This window comes from Schistocerca americana, chromosome 8 (assembly GCF_021461395.2).
Source record: "Schistocerca americana isolate TAMUIC-IGC-003095 chromosome 8, iqSchAmer2.1, whole genome shotgun sequence".
NCBI classification, from domain to species: domain Eukaryota; kingdom Metazoa; phylum Arthropoda; class Insecta; order Orthoptera; family Acrididae; genus Schistocerca; species Schistocerca americana.
The window spans coordinates 351,809,629-351,834,220 of record NC_060126.1 but is presented as its reverse complement, the minus strand read 5'-3'; the positions used below and the strand labels follow the sequence as shown (position 1 = coordinate 351,834,220).

Sequence of the window (24,592 nt, the reverse complement as noted above, 5' to 3'; positions counted from 1 at the left end):
GTACTGGATAGGTTAAATGAAAGGTTTCAAATGCTGGGCATATTTTTTGATTTTACTAAGGTGTTTGATTGTGTTGATCACAAAATATTGCTCCAGAAGCTGGACCATTATAGAATACAGGGAGTAGCTCACTATTGATTCATCTCTTACTTTAGCAACAGGCAACAAAAGGTCTTTATTCACAATGTTGAGAATGGCTGTGATGTGGGGTCTGAGTGGGGTATGGTCATGTGGGGGAGTGCCTCAGGGATCAATGTTGGGGCAACTCCTGTTCCTTATTTATATAAATGATATACCCTCTAGTATTACGGGTAACTCTATTATATTTCTGTTTGCTGATGACACTAGCTTGGTAGTAGGGGAGAGTGGGGCACTCTGAACCACGGGGCACAATGAATCAGGTAGCATAATTTCAGTATAAAGTGGTAAATTATTTTTTCCTCTGTGCATATGTTGGCAGTACTGCTCTATTGACTGCCATTTGTTTCCTGCAGGATCTAGTTTCCACCATCAGTCTTATATTGGCGATATGTTAGTTTCGCTGTAGTGAAGTAATTTTTTGAGACATAGATAGACTGAATTTTATTCAATCCTTTGTCACCAAATTTTAGAGAAAGTAAGTCGTTATAACAATATCAGTACTGTATTTTAATGATATAGATCTTCAAATATTAACAATGTTAATACATAACCTCACATGAGCTTCGTTTGAAACATGTACTGTTGGGGCACATTGAACCAAGTGCTCCCGGGGCACAATGAGCCATGGTTCATTGGCTTCGTTCTCTTATGAAGGATGAAGTTTAATTGCAACTGATACACTGGAGAAAGATTTGTTGCAAACCACGAAACATCCCAATGAAAAGGTCAACCAGAAGCTTTATGAGCAGGAATCAGATGACGACATTAGTGAGGTGCATTATGAAGAGAGCGATGCCAATGTGGATGTGTCTGGTGTGTCTGAGTACAACTTTGAAGACTTGGACAAATTACCAGAAACAGATGATTTCGTTTTGACCAAAACACCGGTTTACTATGTGGGGAAGATTTTAAAACTGAAGGATGATGCAGCAGAATATCAGGTATCATTTTTGAGAAAAAGGGAAAAACTGGGAGGGAAGTTTTATTTTCCTCAGGTAAAGGATGAAGCTTTCGTTCCAGCTAGCAACATACCTGCTAATGATGGTGTGACAAAAATCATATTTCAAATTTGGAATCAGCTTCGAGTTCATTGATGTTTGGTAATTCCAAAATAAGTTACATTATTGTGTGCCTACAGATTTAATTATATGATTCACACATGGAATATATGTAAACATTATGTTTAAAGTACATTTACACTTACTTTGTATGCTAAATAGGTTTTTTCAGTGAACGTGTTTAAAGTGGTTCACTGTACCCCACATGTGGGGCACAATGAACCATTTACCAAATTTTCTTCAAAGGCGTGCAGCTAAAAAACAATTAATGGCAATGTAATCATATAAGGCCATTTGATACTTGAATGATTAAACTGTAACATCTGTAAATCACAACTCTGTAATAAAATTATTGGATGAGTAACACGGAGAAATATTTTTTATGGTTCAATGTGCCCCACTCTCCCCTAAAGCATGTTGTATGCAATGTTGGCTCAGTTTCAAATAGTGCAGTCCCTGACATAAGTTCATGGCTTGTAGAAAATAAACTAATGCTAAATCACAGTAAGACTCAGTTTTTACAGTTTTTAATGCAATTCAACAAAACCTGACATTTTAATTTCACAGAATGGGCATAAGATTAGTGAAATGGAACAGTTCAAATTTCTAGGTGTTCAGATAGATGGTAAACTGTTGTGGGAAGCCCATGTTCAGGATCTTCTTCAAAGACTTAATGCTGCCATTTTTGTTATTTGAACGGTATCTGGAGTGAGTCTACTTTGCTTATTTTCATTCGCTTATGTCGTATGGTATTATATTCTGGGGTAAATCTTCCCATTCTAAAAGGATATTTTTGGCTCGGAAATGGGTGGTTCGGGCAGTAAGTGGTGCAATTCCATGAACCTCTTGTCGGCCCCTGTTCACGAGTCTGGGTATTTTGACATTGGCCTCTCAATACATATATTCCTTACTGACATTTCTTGTTAGCAATATTAGCTTATTCCCAAGAATAGGCAGCTTTCACTCTGTTAATAATTGACAGAAATCAAACCTGCACTGGGATCAGAATTTCTTAACTCTTGTGCAGAAAGGTCTGCAGTATACTGCTGCATCCATTTTCAGTAAGCTACCTCTCGAATTCAAAAATGTTAGCAGTAATGTGCTTTCAAATCGAAACTGAATAGTTTCCTCATGGGTCACTCCTTCTATTCTGTCGAGGAGTTCCTTGAAAAAGTAAGCTGATTCTTGTTGTATTGTTGATTGGTTTTACTTAAACTCATTGATTGACTTTTTTTGGGTTCATAAACCTTTTATTTTTATATGTTATTACTTTTATGTTGTAATTTCATGTAGTGACACATTCCATGACCTTGGAGATTTGCTCCTCAATTTAGTCCCACAAAATTTGACATGTAAATGAAATAAAATAAACGTGGAGCACCTCGAGGGATTTAGTGATATGGCTGATTGGGTGTACAGGATTCAGAAAAGTTTGTGGGCTAAAACGATCTCAAAGGTGCTGGAACCAACAGTTCAGAGACGTCCTAACAAATCACGGGCTTGGGGAAAGTAAGGCTGATTCATGCCTGTTCTATGGAGATTATTACAACAAGAAGTTGGCGGTAGTTATGTAAATTGTTGATGGATCTATATCTGCAAGTAAGGAGATGGACATTGACGTTTCCCTAAGGGAAATTGAAGAGGAATTTAAGATTACTGTTGGGGCAATGTGATACTTCTTAAATAATAATAACTACATCTGCATCTACATGGTTACTCTGCAATTCACACTTAAGTGCCTGGTACAGGGTTCATCGAACCATTATCACACTACTTCTCTACCATTCCAAACTTGAATGGTGCGTGGGAAAAAGGAACACCTAAGTCTTACCGTTCGAGCTCCGATTTCTCTTATTTTATTATGATGGTCATTTCTCCATACATAGGTGGCTGTCAACAAAATATTTTCACATTCGGAAGAGAAAGTTGGTGATTGAAGTTTTGAGCAATATCTGCTACCAGATGAGTTGGTCAGTAATAAATCAACTAATGCTCCATATTAAGAAGCAGTTAGCTGTCTTATACATTTAGGTATTGATACATGGTCTGATGTAGCATTTGTAGTGAGCTGTGTGTAAGATTTTTTAGAGAATCCTCAAGAAAATCACTGGTCTTTGGTAAAAAGGATTCTAAAGTATATAAAAGATTTAGTGTCGTAGGGTTAGCCATACAAGCAGAATACTGGATATATGTATTGATGCTGATTATGCCTGTGATCCAGCAACTTTACGCTTGATTAATGAAGTGACTGCAATATTGTATGGGGAAGTGGTTAGCTGGGCTAGTAAGTGCAACAGTGCATATTACTGCCAGCAACATATGGCTGCCAGGGAAGGGCAAGAGGAGGGAGATGGCTATCTAAGCTCCATGAAGAAATTTCATTACTGGAAAGTGTTCCTGTCATCTTGTTAATAATGCAAGTGTAATTACACTGGGCAAAAATCCTGAATTTAACAAGCATGCACTACATCTGTGGGAAAATTCAAGAGGGCCAGCTAGCTATTGAGAATGTATGAGGGAATAAGCAAGCTGCAGATATTCTCATCAAATCAGTGCCACGTCTGGCTTGAATATTTAAAGTAATTAATCGGAATTTGTAGCAAAGTAAATAATTCGAGTAAATGTTGAAGTGAAATGTTTTGTTTGCAGTGTAACTTGTCTGTCTTTTTGTTGCCACCCTAAAATATGGGTCATTTTGTAGCAACTACATTGTGTGTGCACTTTATATTGTGCCCTCATTTTTCTTGAAGTTTCTGCAATATGGAATGGATGACGTGTGCATGCCTCAGTTATATCATAACTGTTACCTTTACTAAAATGGATCAGTTGTATATGGATAAGGGTGAAATCTGTAATTGCCTTATGAATTTTAGAAATAACAGAATTTGCTGCTTCAGTTATGCATAATAGCAAAATTTGTTTCAACAAGATGCTTTTCAGCAGCATGATGGGATCACCAGATTACAACTATTGTACATTATCTCGTAAGGTTTGTGCATATGCAGCAAGTGTAAGATATTGTATTATTGTTTGTGACAGTGAGGTTATATGGCAAGATTCTACCTTGAAATTTACAGTGGATTGCAATCTAATAATATTTTTTGCACATAAAATGGCATATATGTTTCGAAGTAACGTATATCTTTCTTGTGGAGTGACTGTATATTCCAAGTTTTCGCAGATAATCACCATACAAAACAATAACACTGCCTACAGTTCCTCAGGGCTATGTTAAAACTCGAGTGATAAATGGTAGTACTAGAAAGATATTCATGTTGAGAACAGGTATTATTAAACTTGGTGTAATTCAAGACAACTAATTGCGGAGACTGAATTTTTCTGTTAACATCTACTTCCCTGTCTTCCCTTTGTTAGTTTGTTGTCCCTTTTTCATTCTATATTGCTGCATCCTTCTGTCTTTCATTTCTTCTTTCGCATTTTTTAAATCTCTTTTGTCTTCATTGTATGCAACTTATTTACTTTAGTGGCCAAAAAGCCATTGGAAAAAAAGTTAATTGCTTTTTCTTGCTGATCATCCCTGTATCTAATAAGAATATGCTGCCACTCAGATTTAGGCCTAGTTATATTTGTGGCAATAATTGTGTTTTCTATTTTATTGTATGTTTTAGGTGATTACTGGACCTGTAATGGTTGCTGGTGATCACAAATTTCACCCAGAATGCTTTTGCTGTACATCATGTGGAAGTTTCATTGGCGATGGAGAGTCATATGCACTTGTGGAGCGCTCCAAGCTCTATTGGTGAGTCGTTCTGTGAGCTAGACTTTATTATAGCTAATACAATGGACACTTGCAACATCCTCCCCCCCCCCCCCCCCCCCCCCCTTCTCTTTCTCTCTCTCTCTCTCTCTCTCTCTCTCTCTCTCTCTCTCTCTCTCTCTCTCACACACACACACACACACACACACACACACACACACACCCCGTATCAGTTTGACAAAAGTATACTATTTATGGATTAATTAGTGTAGTCATGAAAGCTCATTTTGCTAGTCAGTTTGCTCTTGGGCTAACATTCCCACTAAAACCTAGGCACCTGTTTTCCTCAGATGTGCCACCAGAAGAGTAGGAGAACTTTATTTTAAATTCATTGTTATTTTGGTTTTGTTTATAGATTTTCTTAAAGCTTGTTAAATATATGTTCTCTATTTCTAAAAAGAAGGTTGTATACGTGGAAGAATCCTGGAGATACTAAAAGGTATCAGATAGATCATATAATGGTAAGACAGAGATTTAGGAACCAGGTTTTAAATTGTAGGACATTTCCAGGGGCAGATGTGGACTCCGACCACAATCTATTGGTTATGAACTGTAGATTAAAACTGAAGAAATTGCAAAAAGGTGGGAATTTAAGGAGATGGGACCTGGATAAACTGACTAAACCAGAGGTTGAACAGAGTTTCAGGGATAGCATAAGGGAACAATTGACAGGAATGGGGGAAAGAAATACAGTAGAAGACGAATGGGTAGCTCTCAGGGATGAAGTAGTGAAGGCAGCAGAGGATCAAGTAGGTAAAAAGACGAGGGCTATTAGAAATCCTTGAAGCAGGCAAAAAGGAATACAAACGTCTCAAAAATGAGATCGACAGGAAGTGCAAAATGGCTAAGCAGGGATGGCTCGAGGACAAATGTAAGGATGTAGAGGCTTATCTCACTAGGGGTAAGATAGATACCGCCTACAGGAAAATTAAAGAGACCTTTGGAGAAAAGAGAGCCACTTGTATGAATATAAAGAGCTCAGATGGAAACCCAGTTCTAAGCAAAGAGGGGAAAGCAGAAAGATGGAAGGAGTATATAGAGGGTCTATACAAGGGCGAAGTACTTGAGGACAATATTATGGAAATGGAAGAGGATGTAGATGAAGATGAAATGGGAGATACGTTACTGCGTGAAGAGTTTGACAGAGCGCTGAAAGACCTGAGTCGAAACAAGGCCCCGGGAGTAAACAACATTCCATTAGAACTACTGACGGCCTTGGGAGAGCCAGTCCTGACAAAACTCCACCATCTGGTGAGCAAGATGTAAGAGACCGGCGAAATACCCTCAGACTTTAAGAAGAATATAATAATTCCAATCCCAAAGAAAGCAGGTATTGACAGATGTGAAAATTACCGAACTATCAGTTTAATAAGTCACGGCTGCAAAATACTAACGTGAATTCTTTACAGACGAATGAAAAAACTGGTAGAAACCGACCTCGGGGAAGATCAGTTTGGATTCCGTAGAAATGTTGGAAGACGTGAGGCAATACTGACCTTACGACTTATCTTAGAAGAAAGATTAAGGAAAGGCAAACCTACGTTTCTAGCATTTGCAGACTTAGAGAAAGCTTTTGACAATGTTGACTGGAATACTCTCTTTCAAATTCTAAAGGTGGCAGGGGTAAAATACAGGGATCGAAAGGCTATTTACAATTTGTACAGAAACCAGATGGCAGTTATAAGAGTCGAGGGGCATGATAGGGAAGCAGTGGTTGGGAAGGGAGTGAGACAGGGTTGTAGCCTATCCCCGATGTTATTCAATCTGTATATTGAGCAAGCAGTAAAGGAAACAAAAGAAAAATTTGGAGTAGGTATTAAAATCCAGGGAGAAGAAATAAAAACTTTGTGGTTCGCCGATGACATTGTAATTCTGTCAGAGACAGCAAAGGGCTTGGAACAGCAGTTGAACGGAATGGACAGTGTCTTGAAAGGAGGGTATAAGATGAACATCAACAAAAGCAAAACGAGGATAATGGAATGTAGTCTAATTAAGTCGGGTGATGCTGAGGGAATTAGATTAGGAAATGAGACACTTAAAGTAGTAAAGGAGTTTTGCTATTTGGGGATCAAAATAACTGATGATGGTCGAAGTAGAGAGGATATAAAATGTAGACTGGCAATGGCAAGGAAAGTGTTTCTGAAGAAGAGAAATTTGTTAACATCGAGTATAGATTTAAGTGTCAGGAAGTCATTTTTGAAAGTATTTGTATGGAGTGTAGCCATGTATGGAAGTGAAACATGAAGAATAAATAGTTTGGACAAGAAGAGAATAGAAGCTTTCAAAATGTGGTGCTACAGAAGAATGTTGAAGATTAGTGGGTTGATCACGTAACTAATGAGTAGGTATTGAATAGGATTGGGGAGAAGAGAAGTTTGTGGCACAACTTGACTAGAAGAAGGGATCGGTTGGTAGGACATGTCCTGAAGCATCAAGGGATCAGCAATTTAGTATTGGAGGGCAGCGTGGAGGGTAAAAATCGTAGAGGGCGACCAAGAGATGAATACACTAAGCAGATTCAGAAGGATGTAGGTTGCAGTAGGTACTGGGAGATGAAGAAGCTTGCACAGGATAGATTAGCATGGAGAGCTGCATCAAACCAGTCTCAGGACTGAAGACCACAACAACAACAACATTTCTAAACAAGCCATTTTGATTTACCACGGTTTTTTCAAACCATATAGGATGTTCTGTTTACCTCTGTGACTGTCCTGCATAATTAATAAGTGACCTATTTCATAAAATAATGGTAAAGTCTGTGTTAGGTAAGTCATTAATATGCTTTCATCATTGCCTAATTGCCGGCCGAAGTGGCTGAGCGGGTCTAGGCGCTACTGTCTGGAGCTGCGCGACCGCTACGGTCGCAGGTTCGAATCCTGCCTCGGGCATGGCTGTGTGTGATGTCCTTAGGTTAGTTAGGTTTAAGTAGTTCTAAGTTCTAGGGGACTGATGACCTCAGATGTTAAGTCCCATAGTGCTCAGAGCCATCATTGCCTAATAAAAAACAATAAACCAGATCAAAAACAAATTAAGCTAATTATGGGGTGAGAGCGTGTGGTGTATAGTATAAATTTGTCAGGACACATCATTAACTTTTCGTTTTTGCTTGAATTGTGGTTTCCATTTTTATATTTCTATTTTCAGTGGTCAGTGCTACAAACGCCAGATGCAACCTCTTACAAAGACTGTTGGTGGTATGTCAAATACACGAAAACCGCATTCGATACGCCTGGTAGAGATACCACCTTTGAATGATGGACAGCGAAGTATTAAACTTAGTGCTGAAGGAGGTCGTGGTATTCCAGTTGTTCATTCTGAACCATATGGATGCCGTGGATTACGGATCTCAGAGTAAGAATCTTTTAACTTTGTCTTTGTTTAGTAGTGTTCATGTATGTAAATATGTACCACACATTTCAATATTTCCATCTCTTTTGTGATTGCAAATAAAAATGAATGAGTTATAAGCTAACATTAAAAGTTTAGTCCAGCTTGTGCATGCTAAGATTCGTGGTAATCATTGTTTCTTAATATGCTGTTTCGTGAAGTGCCTTGATGCCATTTATATTTGGAGCAGAATTCAATGTTGTAAATATGTTTAGAGGTTGTGAAAATTGAATTTCTTTCAATGAATAAAATGTTAAAATAACTTGTGAGAAAATCAGTGGATTTGCACCTGGCTGCATTCCTGTAGGTTGTTTGTATAGTGGCTATTACTTGCTGTTACGACCATGTTTCCCATGGGAAATTATACAGTTGCAATATGTGGTGACATGTGACACTTTGATTTGCGATCGAGTCATAGCTTTGCAGGGAAACTGTGGCTAAGTGTTTATTTTTATTGAAGCTATGCAGTAAGGATCAAATACAGTAATAAGGGACAAAAAGCTGTTGCTCTTAAATGTTGAAAGGTCCTTTAATGTGATCAAATTTTTTAGAACAATTTTCGAAACAAAGTTTCTTTCTTTACCAGAATGTAATGTAATTCTTAGTTGGTTTTGAACACTTTAATTTGATTTTGTACATTTTTACATTTATATTTTGTCAGATGTCTGAATTCAAAAGTAAGTTCACTGAAATTTTGTGGTGCTGTTGATAGAAGATAGTCGTGATTCCAGTTAAATTATTAATGCCATTTGTCGGCATAATATTTAGGTAACTGGTTTGGTAATCAGCTGTTGCTGTCGGTGTCTGATGTGTGTAACATTCAGACTCCAACCAAGTAGACAAATTGATGTGGGATAGTAGTTAAGGTGGTAGAAACGTCAGTTTGGAGGATGGCAGGATAAAACCCTGTCTGCCCACGCAGACTTTAATTTTTGATGGTTTTCTTAAATAATGTAAGGCAAATACTGAGATGGTTTCTTAGAAAAATGACAGCAGACTTTCCTTAGCCATTCATAGCGTGTGCCCCATTGCTGTTGACCTAGTCATCGATAGTATGTTTTCCTCTGAAGCTGTGGGGTATTGTTCACAACATGCTGCCATCTACATGAGACTCAGATTCCTAATGCTGGCCATGCACCTTTTATTTGCATTATCTCTCTTTGTTACGGTAATTTATGTATAGCATCTTCATCTGCATCGGCACTCTGCAAACTGCCATACTGTGTACAGCACTCACAATGTACAACTCCTTTGTTGTTATATCTTACCTACACCATAATGAGCTGTGGTGTTACATTTCTGTACTGATTAAACAGAGGTGAAACTTGCAGCTCTTAATGAAATCATTTTTAGCACTTCGGTTAATTGAACTTTACCATGGTGCTACTGTCTCCTAGTTTGAAAGTAGAATATTGGCATTGAATTTATTTCTTTTTGTGAAATATTAGATGCAATAATGTTCATTGCATGCTCATGACAAAATGATTTGCTGTAAATATCAATAAAGCTGATTTTTTTTAAAAAAGTACTAATTATTTTTGTTGAAAATGGGAAGTTTATTGCCATTTGAGGCCTCAGTACTATTGAATGTCGTTTTCAAATACAAGTGTCTACCATTATCCGTGAGCAAACTGTGCCACCTTGAAAGATTTGTTGTACTGGAACACAGGTAGCAAAGTTAAACAGTACTGACATGACATTGCTGTAAAGATCTTCAGTTATAAATAAATGGTGCAGTTGGAGGAATACTGCAGACAGCACTGTGTTCTCAATGGGTCAAAGTTCTAGTGTCAATATGGGATTTGGTTGCCGTGTTGCTTGCAAGACCAGGAGAAGGTACATTGTGGCTTGTGTATTTTTCTTTTGAATAAATGTAAATAGTTCATCTTGTGTATCCTGCTCTGGCAGAAGTTTTACACCAAATTATTATTATTTATTTATTTATCCTACATGTCCGAGATATACAGAGTCTGTCCCAAAAGTTCCTGGAATGAATTTTTAAAAATCATTTATTCAGTATTGGTTCAGTCTTTCCAGAGTATTCTCCCTGTACTGTGATGCACTGTTGCCAGTGCTTCACCCATTCTTTGAAGTCGTCCTGAAAGTTGTCAATGAGAACCTCCTTCAGTGCAATTGTTGAAGCTGCTTTTACAATCTCCAGGATTCTTTTGACCTTTGGGAATAAAAAGAAGTCTGCTGATGCCAGATCGGGGCTTTACGGAGGCTGGAGCAGTGCTGCCACACACATTTTGGCCAGTAGCTCGGAGGCAGTGAGCATGCTGTGACTGGATGTGTTGTCATGGTGTAGATCCAGTTGTCAAGAATTTCTTTTCAGCCACTTCGATCCTTGTTGTGCAATAGTTAGAGCGCTTCACAGTAAAACTCCTTGTTGACTGTTTGTCCTTGCGACATGATTTCACAGTGAATCTCACATTTTCTGTCAAAAAACACAGTGAGCATTGCCTTGTTTTGTGATTTGCTCATCTATGTATTTTTCAGGTATGGAGACTCCTTGGTGTGCCACTTGATACTATAATGCTTTGTTTCGGGATTGTATTGAAAAATCCACATCTCATCCCCTGTGGTTACACTATCCAAATATTAGGAGTCTGTTTCATAGGACTTGAGCAATTCCTGGCACTTCAATAAATGCTGCACCTCTCACTCATCAGGATTTTGGTTCCGTTTTCATGTAGAGTTTCCTTGTTTGAAGATTCTAGTTAAGATGTGGTGAAAGATTGATTTGGGTATTCCACACTCCTCTGCAATCATCTGAACCATTAATAGTTGGTCCTTGTCCACAACTTGCAAGTTTTGGACAGGGTCACCCTTCTAGTGATGTTGCCTGGCATACCGAGTGGTCATTGTTTATGGACACCCAGCCTTCCCGGAACCTTTTGTGCCACATGAAAGTTTGGTTTTGTTTCAGTGCCTCATCACTGTAGGCTTTCCGAAGCGTTTCAAGCATCTCTGCCCCATTTTTTCCCCAGTTTCACACAGGACTTGATTGCATAAAGGTGCTCTAAAATCTGGTCCATTTTTTGCTCGACAAGAGTGCAGTAGATATTTATGAGTGTAGCATGACCCGACCTCAACAACTGCCCACAGGTGACTGACACTTCTCTCGTTTCGAAGCTTCGATCCCCACCAACTTCTCCCCAGAAGCTCTAGCTGGCCACACAGTGTTGTCACCTATCAAAAATCTTACCATGAACTTTTGGGACAGACCCTGTACAACAATGTGAGATACAAATTTGAAACTGTGAGTTGTACAGTATTGTTAAATTTCTTGGCTTATGTGCGATAACACACTAATAACTGAACACTGCACTGTGCATAAGACGAGATTTGCAGTTAAAAATTTGAAACACACAATCATAATAGCATAACTCGGACCAGTTATGTACCGTTCCATTATACTTACATTCAGACATACTGTAGTACAGTCACACTGAAAACTAAAAGTACAAGAAATGTTTGAAAAAGTTGGGTTCTAAGCAGTCAACAACAGAAAAGTGTGTGCAAGAATGACATTTTTTTTTCTTTATTCCTAAATGCATTTCTACTTTCCAAAACTGTTAGGGGTAATTAATTGTAAAAGCACACTTCCTTTATTTCCTGCATTGAGTAAACTTTTGGTGGATCTTTTACTATTCAGGTGAATGTCTAAACTAGAATGAGTATTATGATCAGAATAGACTTATTGATTTCCAGCAAATGCATATTCTTATTAACAAAAGTCACAGTTTCTAAGACGTAAATGCAGGGAACAGGCAGTATTTTCAGTTCCCTGAAAATTGGGTTAGTGGAGGTACGTGGAGACATATGCTTCATCCTTGAGAGCTTTCTTTCTATCACAAAAATTTTACCAACCAGCTCTCACAAATAGGATCCCGTATGGAGAAAACCCTGAGTAAAGTAAAGCAAAATAAACTGTTTTTAGGATTGAGTGAGCACTATTTCTTTACTAGCATTTCTCTGTGATTATTGCATTGTAAGTTATTGTGTATCAAAGACCGAAGACATTTGATCTCATTAACTTGCTCTGTTGTTTCATCATCAATTAGTATGGGCTTCACGTAGGTAGGACGATTTTTGGAGGCACTGAAAAGCATATGAGCAGTTTTGATTTTTTAAAATATTATTTTGGCTTATGCGTCCAGAAAATTAGCCTGTTGATAGATCCTGATATTACTTCCTTTACGATCTGAAGAGATGGATTTTGGAGGAGATTTGTGTCATCTACAAACAATACAGGTAAGACAGGTCATTGATAAATAAGAGGAAAAGTAAGGGCCCAAGAACTGAACGTTGAGGGGCACCAAAACTGATGATAATTTCGTTGTATATAACTTTGTACATTGTTTGTTGGAGAATCAACCACCCGCCTGCTATTAGTGAGGTATGACTGAAACCACATATTGCAAGTGCTCCAGTTTTTCAAGCAGCCAAAAGTGATGAAGTCAGATGCTTTAGTCAGTTGTACGAAATGATCGGACACAATATTTATCATTAAAAGCATGCAGAACTTTTTCAGTAAAAGAAAATAAAGCTTTATTTAAGAAACCTCTTTTTGCAAAAACTAAACTGATATTTGTGAGCAGACAGTACTTATCAAGGAATGAAATTACGCAACAATACATTACTTTTTTTAGAATCTTTGAAATGACAGACAGAACGGAGATGGGTTCATAATTGTTAATACCTTATGTCTCCCCCCCCCCCCCCCCCCCTTTTTTTTTTAACTCAGGAATAACTTTAGCAATAATGATTTTATAGCAAAATTTTTCAGTAAAAAATCAGACATGCTGCAACATTATATGAATATGAGTCTGTATTATTTTATCGTTGTTGTTGTTGTTATTATTATTATTATTATTATTATTGTTATTTTAGTGAATTTTACAACATTGGTTGTTGTCTGCTGTTCTTATTAAAAGTATGTTGGAATAGCTTTTTGTGCTATTGAGATCAGATGTATAATATTTGTATTATTAGTGTAAATACTATGGTAAGAATTTACCCATGTTTTAGTGTTCAGTTTCATAAATATCCCCTTTATATTAGTTTAAATATGTTTCAAAATATAAGGTAGTAAATATAGAACTGAGTCACTCTTAGAACATTACCTTACTATGGCTTCTCTTACATTAATATTTATCGTAGTAACTGTGTGTCTACAAATGGAAGAAGGCATTCTCAAGGTCTGCTGTTGAAGACTGACAGCAACAACAGTAGCGCCTGCTTTGATAAAGGTGTTGTCTGAGATAAGGATTTGTTTGTTTTTTGAAGGTATGAGTGAAAGGTGATGACCAGAGGTCAGAACAGTATGACTCATGTTCTCAGATAAGGACTATCTTGTGGTCATTCAGTGTACAGCAGTGTGAACTTGTGTTTTGCAGGATACTGAGTATAGTTCATGGCAAAGTTGGCAAGTTGGCTGTATCACTTCTTGAGGCAGCCTTTAGATTATGCTGCCATCTATCACGTTATAGGTACTGTTGTTCATATACAAATGTGTGATGCATGTTCCTGCTTTGATCTAGTTGAATGCCAATAGTGTCATGTCTTTGCATTGGGAATTTAGTTGTCACAAATTGCATAGTAATACTGCTCTTGAAGGTACAGTTAGTTAATTCTATATTGAAGTTAAGTATCTCATGATACAAGGAATAATTGGGAGCATAATATCTTTAAGCCATTGCTTGTGGTATGTGTGTCATATAGCAGCAGCTTTATCACAGGAGAAACCTTAAAAATAGACAAATTACCAACAGCAATAATAGACTTTAAAGATTTTGTTAAAAAATGAAATAAAATGCTGAATCAGTAACAGCATGAAAAGGATTATGAACAAATGACTAAATGGACTGGACATATTGCATGTTTAATAATAAAGAAAACTTTTTAAGTGATTTAATGATAATTTTTAAAGATTAGATAGGCTGCCATTTTAGAACAGGTCCTTTGTCTGCTTTGGAGGGTCATGCTCAGCAAATGATGATACAAATATTCTGACTAAAGAATATAGTTTACTGTGAACAGTTTTTCTCATATCCTTCTCTCAGAGAACAAATGGCTGCACAAGAGTTCAATTGTTCATTGCACCAGAAAATTTGCATGTTCATTATTCTGATATCGTTGCACTTTGGTGGCATATTGAGCAAGTATTTACTTCTTAGTGTTTGCACAATAGTGTATTTTACCCTTTTGTGCATGCCTTTGCATGTGTTTGGGGTCTGATGATTTGTCCTTTGCTAAGATGTTTATCTTATTTAATTCTTTAAATTATTGATATTATCCATAAGCACATATATTGGTGGGAAAACCAAACACATGTTGTAAAATAATGTGTCCTGCTTCTAATGACACCTTATGATGTACATTTAATGAAATTTGTAAACTACAGACTGCATGTTATGAAAGTTATATACTTAAGAGTTCCTTTCTTGTCTTATGCACAGTATTTGTAAAACTGATGTGTGAATGACCCCTGGGGAATTACAGTAACCGTTGAAGTTGTGTAGCTCAGATTGATAGCAAGAACAGAATAGGATATTTCTATGATTTTTATAAGATGAAAACTGCAAAAGACAAAAATTGTTTTAATAGTATTTAACAGAAATTTCTCTTTTTCTTTAAATTTCATTGTAACTTTCCATGTTGTCAGCAAGAACATAAGATGAGTTTGTTATTTTGCTGAAATTTGTTAGTAATGAGATAAAAAAACTAATGGGTTCCACTTGTTAACTGAAAAATCCAGGTCTTCTTTTCACTAGTGAAGAAATTATCAATAAAATATCAAGGTAGAAGCCCATTGAAGCCCATGTCTCTCAATGTTAAAGTTGTTGAAGGAAATAGAAGTTGAACTAAATAATTCTTGTGACAATAATTATAATCGGTAATTTGTGTTCAGAAGTTTGAGTGAAGTTAGTGTCAAACATCTTTTCTCTAAGTTTGATCAATTTCTTGTAGTCAGATTTTATGAGGTAGTAGACACAGTTATGTTGTCAAAGTATTAAGTTTCCAGAATCACACTGTGTGCATACTGCAGATAAGTCAGTGGAGAAACTTTAGGTGCTGATTTGTGTTCCTTGTTATGTAAATTAACAATGGCAACAATCAGTTATTGATAGTAGTACTCAATTGGGTAGATAAAAAAATCTACTCATGAAGCAGTGGCAGAACACACATATAAAAGACTGTTGTGATTAGCAAGCTATCGGAGCTCCGAAGGTTTGCCAGTCACAACAGTGTCTTGTGTGTGTTCTGCCGCCACTTGGTTAGATTTTTTATCCAACCAGTTAAATAATTTTATTATGTAAATTCAATTTTATGTCTTTAATGTTCCATGTTATAAGCCAGACTTGCAAACATGTGAATGTCTGATGCACAAAATGCAGTTTGTAAAGTAAGACTGTTCTAATGGTTAAAAACTGTGTCCTATTTGAATTCAACTCAGATTTACCACAGATAATGTATGAGCTTCAAAGTTAGATAAAAATCAGCAAAATGATAATTTGCATTGAAAAACAGGATTAGTTAAACATCACATTTGATTTTAAATTTGTCTTTCATTATTAGAAAACCCTACTTCTTTCCTTTTACTTTACTTTAGGAACTTCTTTAAACCTCAAGGGTTAAGTGCAGTCTAACGCGTGAATCTTTTTCTTACTGTTTGAAACTGATAAGCATTACATGCCCGTTGCCTGTAGTGTTCTGTGAATGTTTAGTATACTGTTCTTATTTTCTTGAGTTTCGTTTTGACTCTTTACACATTCAGTTTTCAAAATAAAATGTTCCTTTTGTGCATCCACTATTAATATTAATTAAATGAAGCTGCACAACATAGGTGGAATTTGCTGTTGTGAGTAAGTTAGAGGTAGGTGATTAGTGTAGCTAAAATTAGTGGATGCAGTAGTTAGGAGATGAAGTAGATACAAAATTTAACACTTCAAAACCAAACATAATCAAAACAATTCAGAAATTAGGACAGTTATGGCTCGAGTTGGAAAAAGTGCTTCATATTAACTGCATATTCAATACTGCAAAGGTTCATCCAGTAAAAGTAATGTTTTTCTCCTCCTTAACTATCCAACTGAGCAAATTTTTCTGCTCCTTGTGACCTCACTGTCAAAAGTGTATAAATTCTAATCTTCCTTCCTTCCTGCTGTAGGTTTTACAAAGGAAGGGTGTATATCGGGTGTTCCTGATTCACTGTTGGATAAATACCTCTTCCAAATGCTATATGTCTCAAACTGCTAATACAATCTAGCCATAAACCATCCATTCAAGATATGTTGGAAATTTATTTTTAAATATGACACTGAATTTCCCTAAATGAACTCGACAAAAATTTTAGTTCTGTAATACTGTCAGCTCATTCAGCAATTCTCATTACTACTCATTATGGTCTTCCTTGTACACTACTGTGTATCGTTATTGTGTTACTACAGTGCGTTTTCAGTACAACTCTCGCACGTACTCCAGCTACTTCAATCATTCTTTATTACACTAGTTCATTTGAGGAGAACAAAACAGATCTCAACCACAAATTTAATGTGCTGTAGGAAAAAATAGGTTATATATACTCTTTCATGAGTCTCATGATAAAGGAAAAAATTTCCCATTGTTGCAGGGAGTAGTTTTGCTGAAATAAAGTCAGTTGTCCGACTTACAAACTCTCCTCAGTGGTAAATAAGGATACGTTATTACTTTCATATTTTTGCGTTTTTCCTATTCACTTCAATTCCAATCAATTTCAAAGTCACAAGGCTTCATCTTAAGGCATAAATGATGGATGTCCAATACAGCCACAGATAAATCATCTCAACAATAGACAGCATCCATCTATCAACAGGTATGGCCATATGTGTTTATAGCTCCCTCATGTTCACATCTCACCACCTCATCTCAGACTGCTTCAAAATACATGAACTCTAAGCATCCATAAGGTTCGCAGGAGAGCTTCTGTAAAGGTTGGAAGGTAGGAGACGAGGTACTGGCAGAAGTAAAGCTGCGAGGACGGGGTGTGAGTCGTGCTTGGGTAGCTCAGTTGGTAGAGCACTTGCCCGCGAAAGGCAAAGGTCCCGAGTTCGAGTCTCGGTCTGGCACACAGTTTTAATCTGCCAGGAAGTTTCATCCATAAGACCTGTTCACAGTTTGGATATAAACGAAGGATCCTCCTGTTATCAGTAGGTCATTTCTCTTCTATGAAATGCAACACACTCTGTAAGTTATTTAGTTAGTTTCAGTAAAACCCCAAATTAACTAATCGGCTTTCAACTGTACTCAATAACTCTACTTTCCTTGTAACGCTACTGGCAGACGCGTTGAAAGAATCTGAAATATATTTCCATTGGCTTAGGTCATGTGATCTGATGTCACCGTCACTGAGTCTCCAAAGTGTAAAATATGTAGTTGTTTGGTTAACGAAGTGTCGAAATTGTGAATTTTACTTTTGTAGAGTTATGGCCTAAAAATAAAGAAAGCTTGCTGCTCATCTGCAATGTCGATGACACTCTTAACAAAAATCCCTCTGACATGGCGAAGAAATATGGTTTAGTGCCACCTGTTACAAAATTAGGAAATGTTCTTAAATGCTCAGGGTATATAATGGTGCATGTGGATCCAAAAAGGAAGAACATTCATATTTCTGCATTCACTGATGTGGGAAATATTCTTCTAAATTAGCTTCAAGGACTGAGGAGTGGAAACATTCCTATAAGCTGAATCATACTGCAAGAGAGGACTCATAAAATAACTCTTGAAGATTGGTATTGAAAATGTCAGTGCATTGAATTGTTTTAAAAACATCATAATCAATTATTTCAAAGTTTAAATGAGAAAGTGAGGCTCCGGTCATAGAAAGTATAAACTATTGGAAGAACAATACATTGCCATGATTGATAAAGGTTTTATGTGCCAGGTACATTTTCAAAGCTGATGAAACTATCACCTTTTATAAGCTGTATTCTGTGATTAACTACTTCAATCACAGTACACAACTTTCACTACAATTTGCTTTAAGGGCAAAAAAAACTTGATTTTTAAAAAATAACCTGTTTGTGGAAAGTGTAATAATTATACATTTACTGTATTTAAATTTGTAGCACAGGTATTGACAGTAGTTTTGTAATTGAATATGCTTATATCACCTAAACATGCTTGAACTATGATTCTGGGTCACTCCTTCCATGCACTCTGGTGAAACCCTCATTTAAGGAGAACCTAGGGGGCCATTCTGGGCAGAAACACTTGCTATTAGGTGGAGCCCCGTGGTGTTACTGTGAGGCTGCTCAGAATAGTGGAGCGTAGCACAGGAGTGTAATTATATGACAAATACGCTGCACCACAGATGCTATGGTGTGTTACTCTTTCATTATACATCCGGTTTGGTTCAGTACACAGGTGGACATTTCAAATCAAGTGACATGACAGATCTATCACACTTTAGGACTAAATAAATGATGTTTAAGATGAAAAATAACGCACTCATTTGATGAAGAAGCAGATGTTAATGTATCCTGTTCCAGATTTCTGTTCCCTTTGACCAGATGTAGATACAACTCATTGCTGCTTATTCCTTGTGGCACTTTTCTTCATTGCTTCCAGTTTTGCTTCTTGATTCAGATACCCAATCCTTACAAATGTTCTTGTCCTTACCTCGGGGAAACATTTGTTTGAAAATAGAGCACAGAGACTGTAAGACAATTTTTGTTTGGACACTCCATTTCCATGAAAAGCAGCAAATTCTTCTTCAGGCTCTAACACTTAGTTCGACTTTGTTCATGTCTGAGGGAAAATACCACCTCAAGGTATAAAAAATATTCAGTCTGCATTAGGCTCTCCTACTACTTGCTACTGCAAAAACCCTAACAACTTATCAATGTTTTGGCACTTAAAGGCAATTTAGCCTGCAATCTATTTCACCACATCTGGGGGAACATTCAAGATTACATCATTGTGGTAATTTATAATCAATAGTTCCATGAGTAACTGATATGTTCTATAAGAAGATAATTTGCAATGCTTTGAGATCATTAATTTTTTTTGCAGGTGATTTTTATTTTACTTTTTGGTTAGACCAAAAATAAGAGGCTGAAATAAAATTAACTTGTAGCCAGTTATGCACCACATTTCATTTTTATAAAATCATGTTTGTAGCCATTGTTCTAACTTGTCTAAGTAGCTTGTGGAATGACAGACATTGATTTATTGTAGAGTGCAAGAGATTGAACTGAGAGAATGATAGTTATGACATTAGTGATAAGCAGTATAAAGAAACATGAAACCACAATCAGAAGAAATTCAGAGTTCGCAACAAGTAATGTAACAGTTTTGTGATCATGCTTTGTATTTGCTAAGCAAAGATGCCTATGGTTGTCTTTAGTGTCTCTCATCCATATTGCTCCTGTATGTTTTCAAATGCATTTATCCATCTTCTTTAGGTCTTTAACTTGGTTTTTTTTATCTTGTTGAATCAAGTCAAAATCTTGTGTATATACTATCGTTCATCTGGGTACATTTCGTGCACACCTCCATTTCCTTTCCCTCCCTGTTTACATTCCATTGTGTTCAGCAATACATTTTTTTCCTCTGCTCGTAATGCCAGTACATGTCTCTATTGTTTGCTGAGCAACCCGCTGTTTTAAATAGTTGAATTCAAAGTCCATGAATCGATTGACTCACTATCATAAGTCAAAACTAGTAGCCCACAATTATTGCAAATTTTGTATCAGACACCTTGGAAAACTTGTTATGGAACATTGTTTTAGTTTATGAAGTATGCCAGGCCATTTTGTCTGTATTTTTTTAATTATTTTTTTTTTTTCTCCATGCAGTCAGTTCCAACTACCCTTAGTACAGAATCTCATTAAACTGATTCTGTTACCTACTCATTAATTTCTACTATTTTATTTTGTGTGTGTTATTTTAGTTCTGTAATAATTTTTCAGACCTACTTCAAAAGTAGGTGTATTAAGTTTTAATGTTTATTGTCAAAGTTCACTTGCAATAAAGGCATGTGGTACAATGAAAGCAGCAAAAAGATGGTGGTTCATACATGTTCCACTACCAGGTAATATTTTAGATACCAAGTTTAGGAATGTATGAATTCCTGAAGGAGTGCTGAGAATAGTATTGGAGGGAAAGAAATCCTTGCCAAACTCTTTAGATTCTGAATTTCCTACAGTCCTGATGAAATGTTATAGAAGCTGTAACACTGATGTATATATTCTACACTGTATCAGTGCTGTGTTTCCTGTAGTCTGCTAGTATAAAATTTATTGAAACTCTGTCAAAAGCTTTTCTAATAACTACATGATTTTGCTGTATCCACTTTTAAAACCAGCTTGTTCCTTGGCATGTTTGAAATTCAATGATATTTCATTGAAGTTGGCTGTAATTGTAGTGAAAATTATATACATTGTAGAAAGGGGAGAAGGCTGTTAGGTCTATAGGTCTACAGCGTTTCTTTCTTTCTCCCCTTTTTTTTTTTTTTTTTAGAAGCAGAAAAATTACAGAAATATTCTAGTATTGGAGAACTTTCTTCTCTCGAAGACACTGTAATTTTTGTTCTAGATCCCTTTATTTCTCCATGGTTTTGACCATATAGTGTATGTTGAAGTTGAAATGCTATAATCTTTGACATACTTCTCCTCCTCATACAGTACCTGGAATTTCGTTATATGGTTCATCTTGTTACTGCAGGAATGTCATTATTTTCTTTACTTACTGTCTGTTTCTAATTAATTTCTTTAATTATACAACGTTTACAAAAATACTCGGACTGTTGTTACTGTACCATCTCCTCAACATAAGTTTTCATATTCTTCCATTCCAAACATCTTGCCACAGGTATCATATCCATGTGGAAAAGTGAGTTGCAAAACCTGCCTAATCCACCCCCTCAACACTTCATGCTCGTCTTGTCACAGGCTTACCCTAACCCATCAGAGGCAGGGCCATAAGTGAAAGTAGCCATTCGTAAACCATCTCTGCTGCTAACACTGTGCACAGCTTTGTATATTGGTGTGACTACCAATCAGTTGTCTACCAGGATGAATGATAACTGTCAAACTGTTGCCAAGAATAAAATTGACCAACTAGTGACACAACATGCAGCTGAGCATAGCATTGCTCAATTTTCATGATTGCTTCAAAACTCGGGACATCTATATCCTTATCCCATCATCACCTTCTGCAAACTATACAGATGGGAGCTATCCTTGCAATACAGCTTCGCTCTGGTAATAGTTCTGGCTTCAATGGCTGGTAACACATTGTCCCTACACACCCCACCTAACTGTTTACCTTTCCTCCTTCCTGTCACCCCTCCTAGTTAACATCCTCATCACTTTGTGTGTGCTGCTAACTACCAACCCCAACCCCTCTTTCTGCCTCCTCTGCCTCCCCCCCCCCCCCCCTTTCCTACTCCACCCAACATAACCCCTACCTCAACCTAGTGCACCTGCTGAACTGCAGCACGGGCATTGTGCATCCAGCTGGTGCCGATGGAAGAGTTTTGTCATGGCATACTCTTGCCTACTCCTGGGGTCTTGTTTTGACTTAAGGTCTTTCAGTGCTCTGCCAAATTCTTCACGCAGTATCACATCTCCCATTTCATCTTCATCTAAGTATTCTTCCATTTCCACAATATTGCTCTCAAGTACATTGCCTATCTACAGACCCTCTATGTACTCCTTCCACATTTCTGCTTTCCCTTCTTGGCTTATGACTGGTTTTCTATCCGAGCTCCTGATATTTGGATTCCCTGTTCTCCAAAGGTCTGTTTAATTTTCCCGTAGGCAGTATGTACCTTATCCCTAGGGATATATGCTCCTACATTGTTAAATTTGTCCTCTAGTTGTCCCTGCTTAGCCATTTTGCACTTCCTGGCTATCTCATTTTTGAGACGTTTGTGTTCCTTTTTACCTTCTTCATTTACTGCATTTTTATATTTTATCCTTTCATCAGTTAAATTCCATATCTCTTTTGTTACCAAAGGATATCTACTAGTTCTCATCTTTTTACCTACTTGATTGTCTTCACTATTTCATCTCTCAAAGCTACCCATTCTTCTTCTATTGTATTTCTTTCCCCTGTTCTTGTCAGTTGTTCCCAAATGCTCTCTCCACAACCTCCAGTTCTTTCAGTCTATCCAGGTCTCACCTCCATAAATTCCTTCCTTTTTGCAGTTCCTTCAGTTTTAATCTACAGTTCATAACCAATAAATTGTGGTGAGTGTCCACATCTGCCCCTGGAAATGTCTTATAATTTAAAACCTGGTTCCTCAATCTCTTTCTTGCCATTATATAAATCAGTCTTAAACCTTCCAGTTTCTCCAGGCCTCTTCCATGTATACAACCTTCTTTCATGATCCTTAAATCAAGTGTTAGCTATGATAAAGTTGTACTCTGTGCAAAATTCTACCATGCAGCTTCCTCTTTCATTCCTTACCTTCAGTCCATATTCACTTAATACTTTTCCTTCTCTTCCTTTTCCTGCTATTGAATTCCATCCCCCATGACTATTAAATTTTTATCTCCCTTATCTGAGTAATTTCTTTGATCACATTATACATCTCTTCAATCTTATCATCATCTGCCTCCCCAGTTGGCATATAAACTTCTACCACTGTGGTAGATGTGGGCTTCATATCTATCTTGGCTACAGTAATGCGTTCACTATGCTGTTCATAGTAGCTTGTCCGCTTCCTATTTTATTATTATTATTATTATTATTATTAAAACTACTCCTGCATTATCCTTATTTGATTTTGTATTTATAACTGTGTGTTCACCTGACCAGAAGTCCTGTTCCTCCTACCACCGAACTTCCCTAATCCCCACTATATCTAACTTTAACCTATCCATTTCCCTCTTTTAATTTTCTAACCTACTTGCCCTATTAAGGGATTTGACATTCCGTGCTCCGATCCGTAGAACACCAGTTTCGTTTCTCCTGATAACAATGTCGTCCTATCATAATTATTATTGTCACCATGTAACTGCTCTATAAAATGTTATCAAGTAGAAACACTGACTTTCTCAAGTTTTACATAAGGTTGAATCAGTGTTTTTATTTGAAAAAAGTAATCACATGGTACACAATGAATGAAAATCCTTGTCTGTCAGAGAAGGAGCTACATGTGCTCCTAAAAGGTAATACTTACCTTCTTTTTCAATAATTAACTTAGTCTTTTTCATATCATTACTATTTTATCCTTCAGAATCCGAAGGAATTATTCGGCTGGCGAACATTTAGTCTGTAAAGTTAATTCCCTATTTGATCCCAAGAGTGAACTATCAGTTTAAAGGAATCCATTTTGAGATCAGACCACATCTAATGAGGAAGACTATGATTGGGCACAGGCAGGACAAGGATTTAATAATGGTCTGAGGGGGTTTACGTGATTAATTAAGAATAAGAGTGCACAAGCAGCACAGTGAAGCTAGGAGCCAGACTTAAAATGACCAACAGTATACTAATAAGTCATCATTTGTGAAGCATTACACTGATTTGAAAAGAAAGGACAGAAAATTTGATAGTCGATGGAGAACAGGTGCTAATGCTTTGTCTTTCACATATAGTGCTTTGAATAATTATAAAACAAAAAATGGTTCAAATGGCTCTGAGCACTATGGGACTCAACTGCTGAGGTCATTAGTCCCCTAGAACTTAGAACTAGTTAAACCTAACTAACCTAAGGACATCACAAACATCCATGCCCGAGGCAGGATTCGAACCTGCGACCGTAGCGGTCTTGCGGTTCCAGACTGCAGCGCCTTTAACCGCACGGCCACTTCGGCCGGCAATTATAAAACAAATAATTTATCAGCTATTTTGCTTATTACATATTAAAAGCAAATGGTTTCTCTCATTTAACAGCTCATTCAGTTAGCTGAATTTGGTAAGGAAGGTTGTTACATAAATATGTATTTTTACTGTTCTACTACCTTTTGAAACAATTACTGTGTCATAATAGTATTGATGATGATGATGATGATGATGATGATGATGATGATAGATTGATGCATAAGTTACTGTGTTTGTTCTGCATGTAGAATTCATATTACTGTGTGGTTTTTTTTTTTTTTAATTGTCATTTTTTATTTGTAGTTCACTGTTGTCTTAAGCTTGCATATTGTCATTTTATCATTTGGAGAGGGTGAGTGGAGCTGTGGAAAATGGTGTGCAAATTGGAGAAATCATAACATTTCTGACA

At 36.9% G+C, this 24,592-nt stretch overlaps 1 protein-coding gene and 1 long non-coding RNA gene across 2 annotated transcripts in view; one reads left to right on the top strand and one right to left on the bottom strand.

The window, feature by feature from the left end:
- The window catches only part of LOC124545299, a 103,075-nt gene extending 89,486 nt beyond the window's left edge, over window positions 1-13,589 (bottom strand). The window contains exon 1 of the long non-coding RNA XR_006967600.1: window positions 13,494-13,589. This is a non-coding gene — a long non-coding RNA (uncharacterized LOC124545299). The remainder of the gene's footprint in view (window positions 1-13,493) is intronic.
- Window positions 1-24,592, top strand: part of LOC124545298 (LIM domain kinase 1) — a 181,397-nt gene that overhangs the window by 68,373 nt on the left and 88,432 nt on the right. Inside the window, exons 4-6 of the mRNA XM_047124194.1 lie at window positions 4,829-4,959; window positions 8,122-8,328; window positions 13,767-13,859. Coding sequence (XP_046980150.1) covers window positions 4,829-4,959; window positions 8,122-8,328; window positions 13,767-13,859 — 431 coding nt within the window. The remainder of the gene's footprint in view (window positions 1-4,828; window positions 4,960-8,121; window positions 8,329-13,766; window positions 13,860-24,592) is intronic.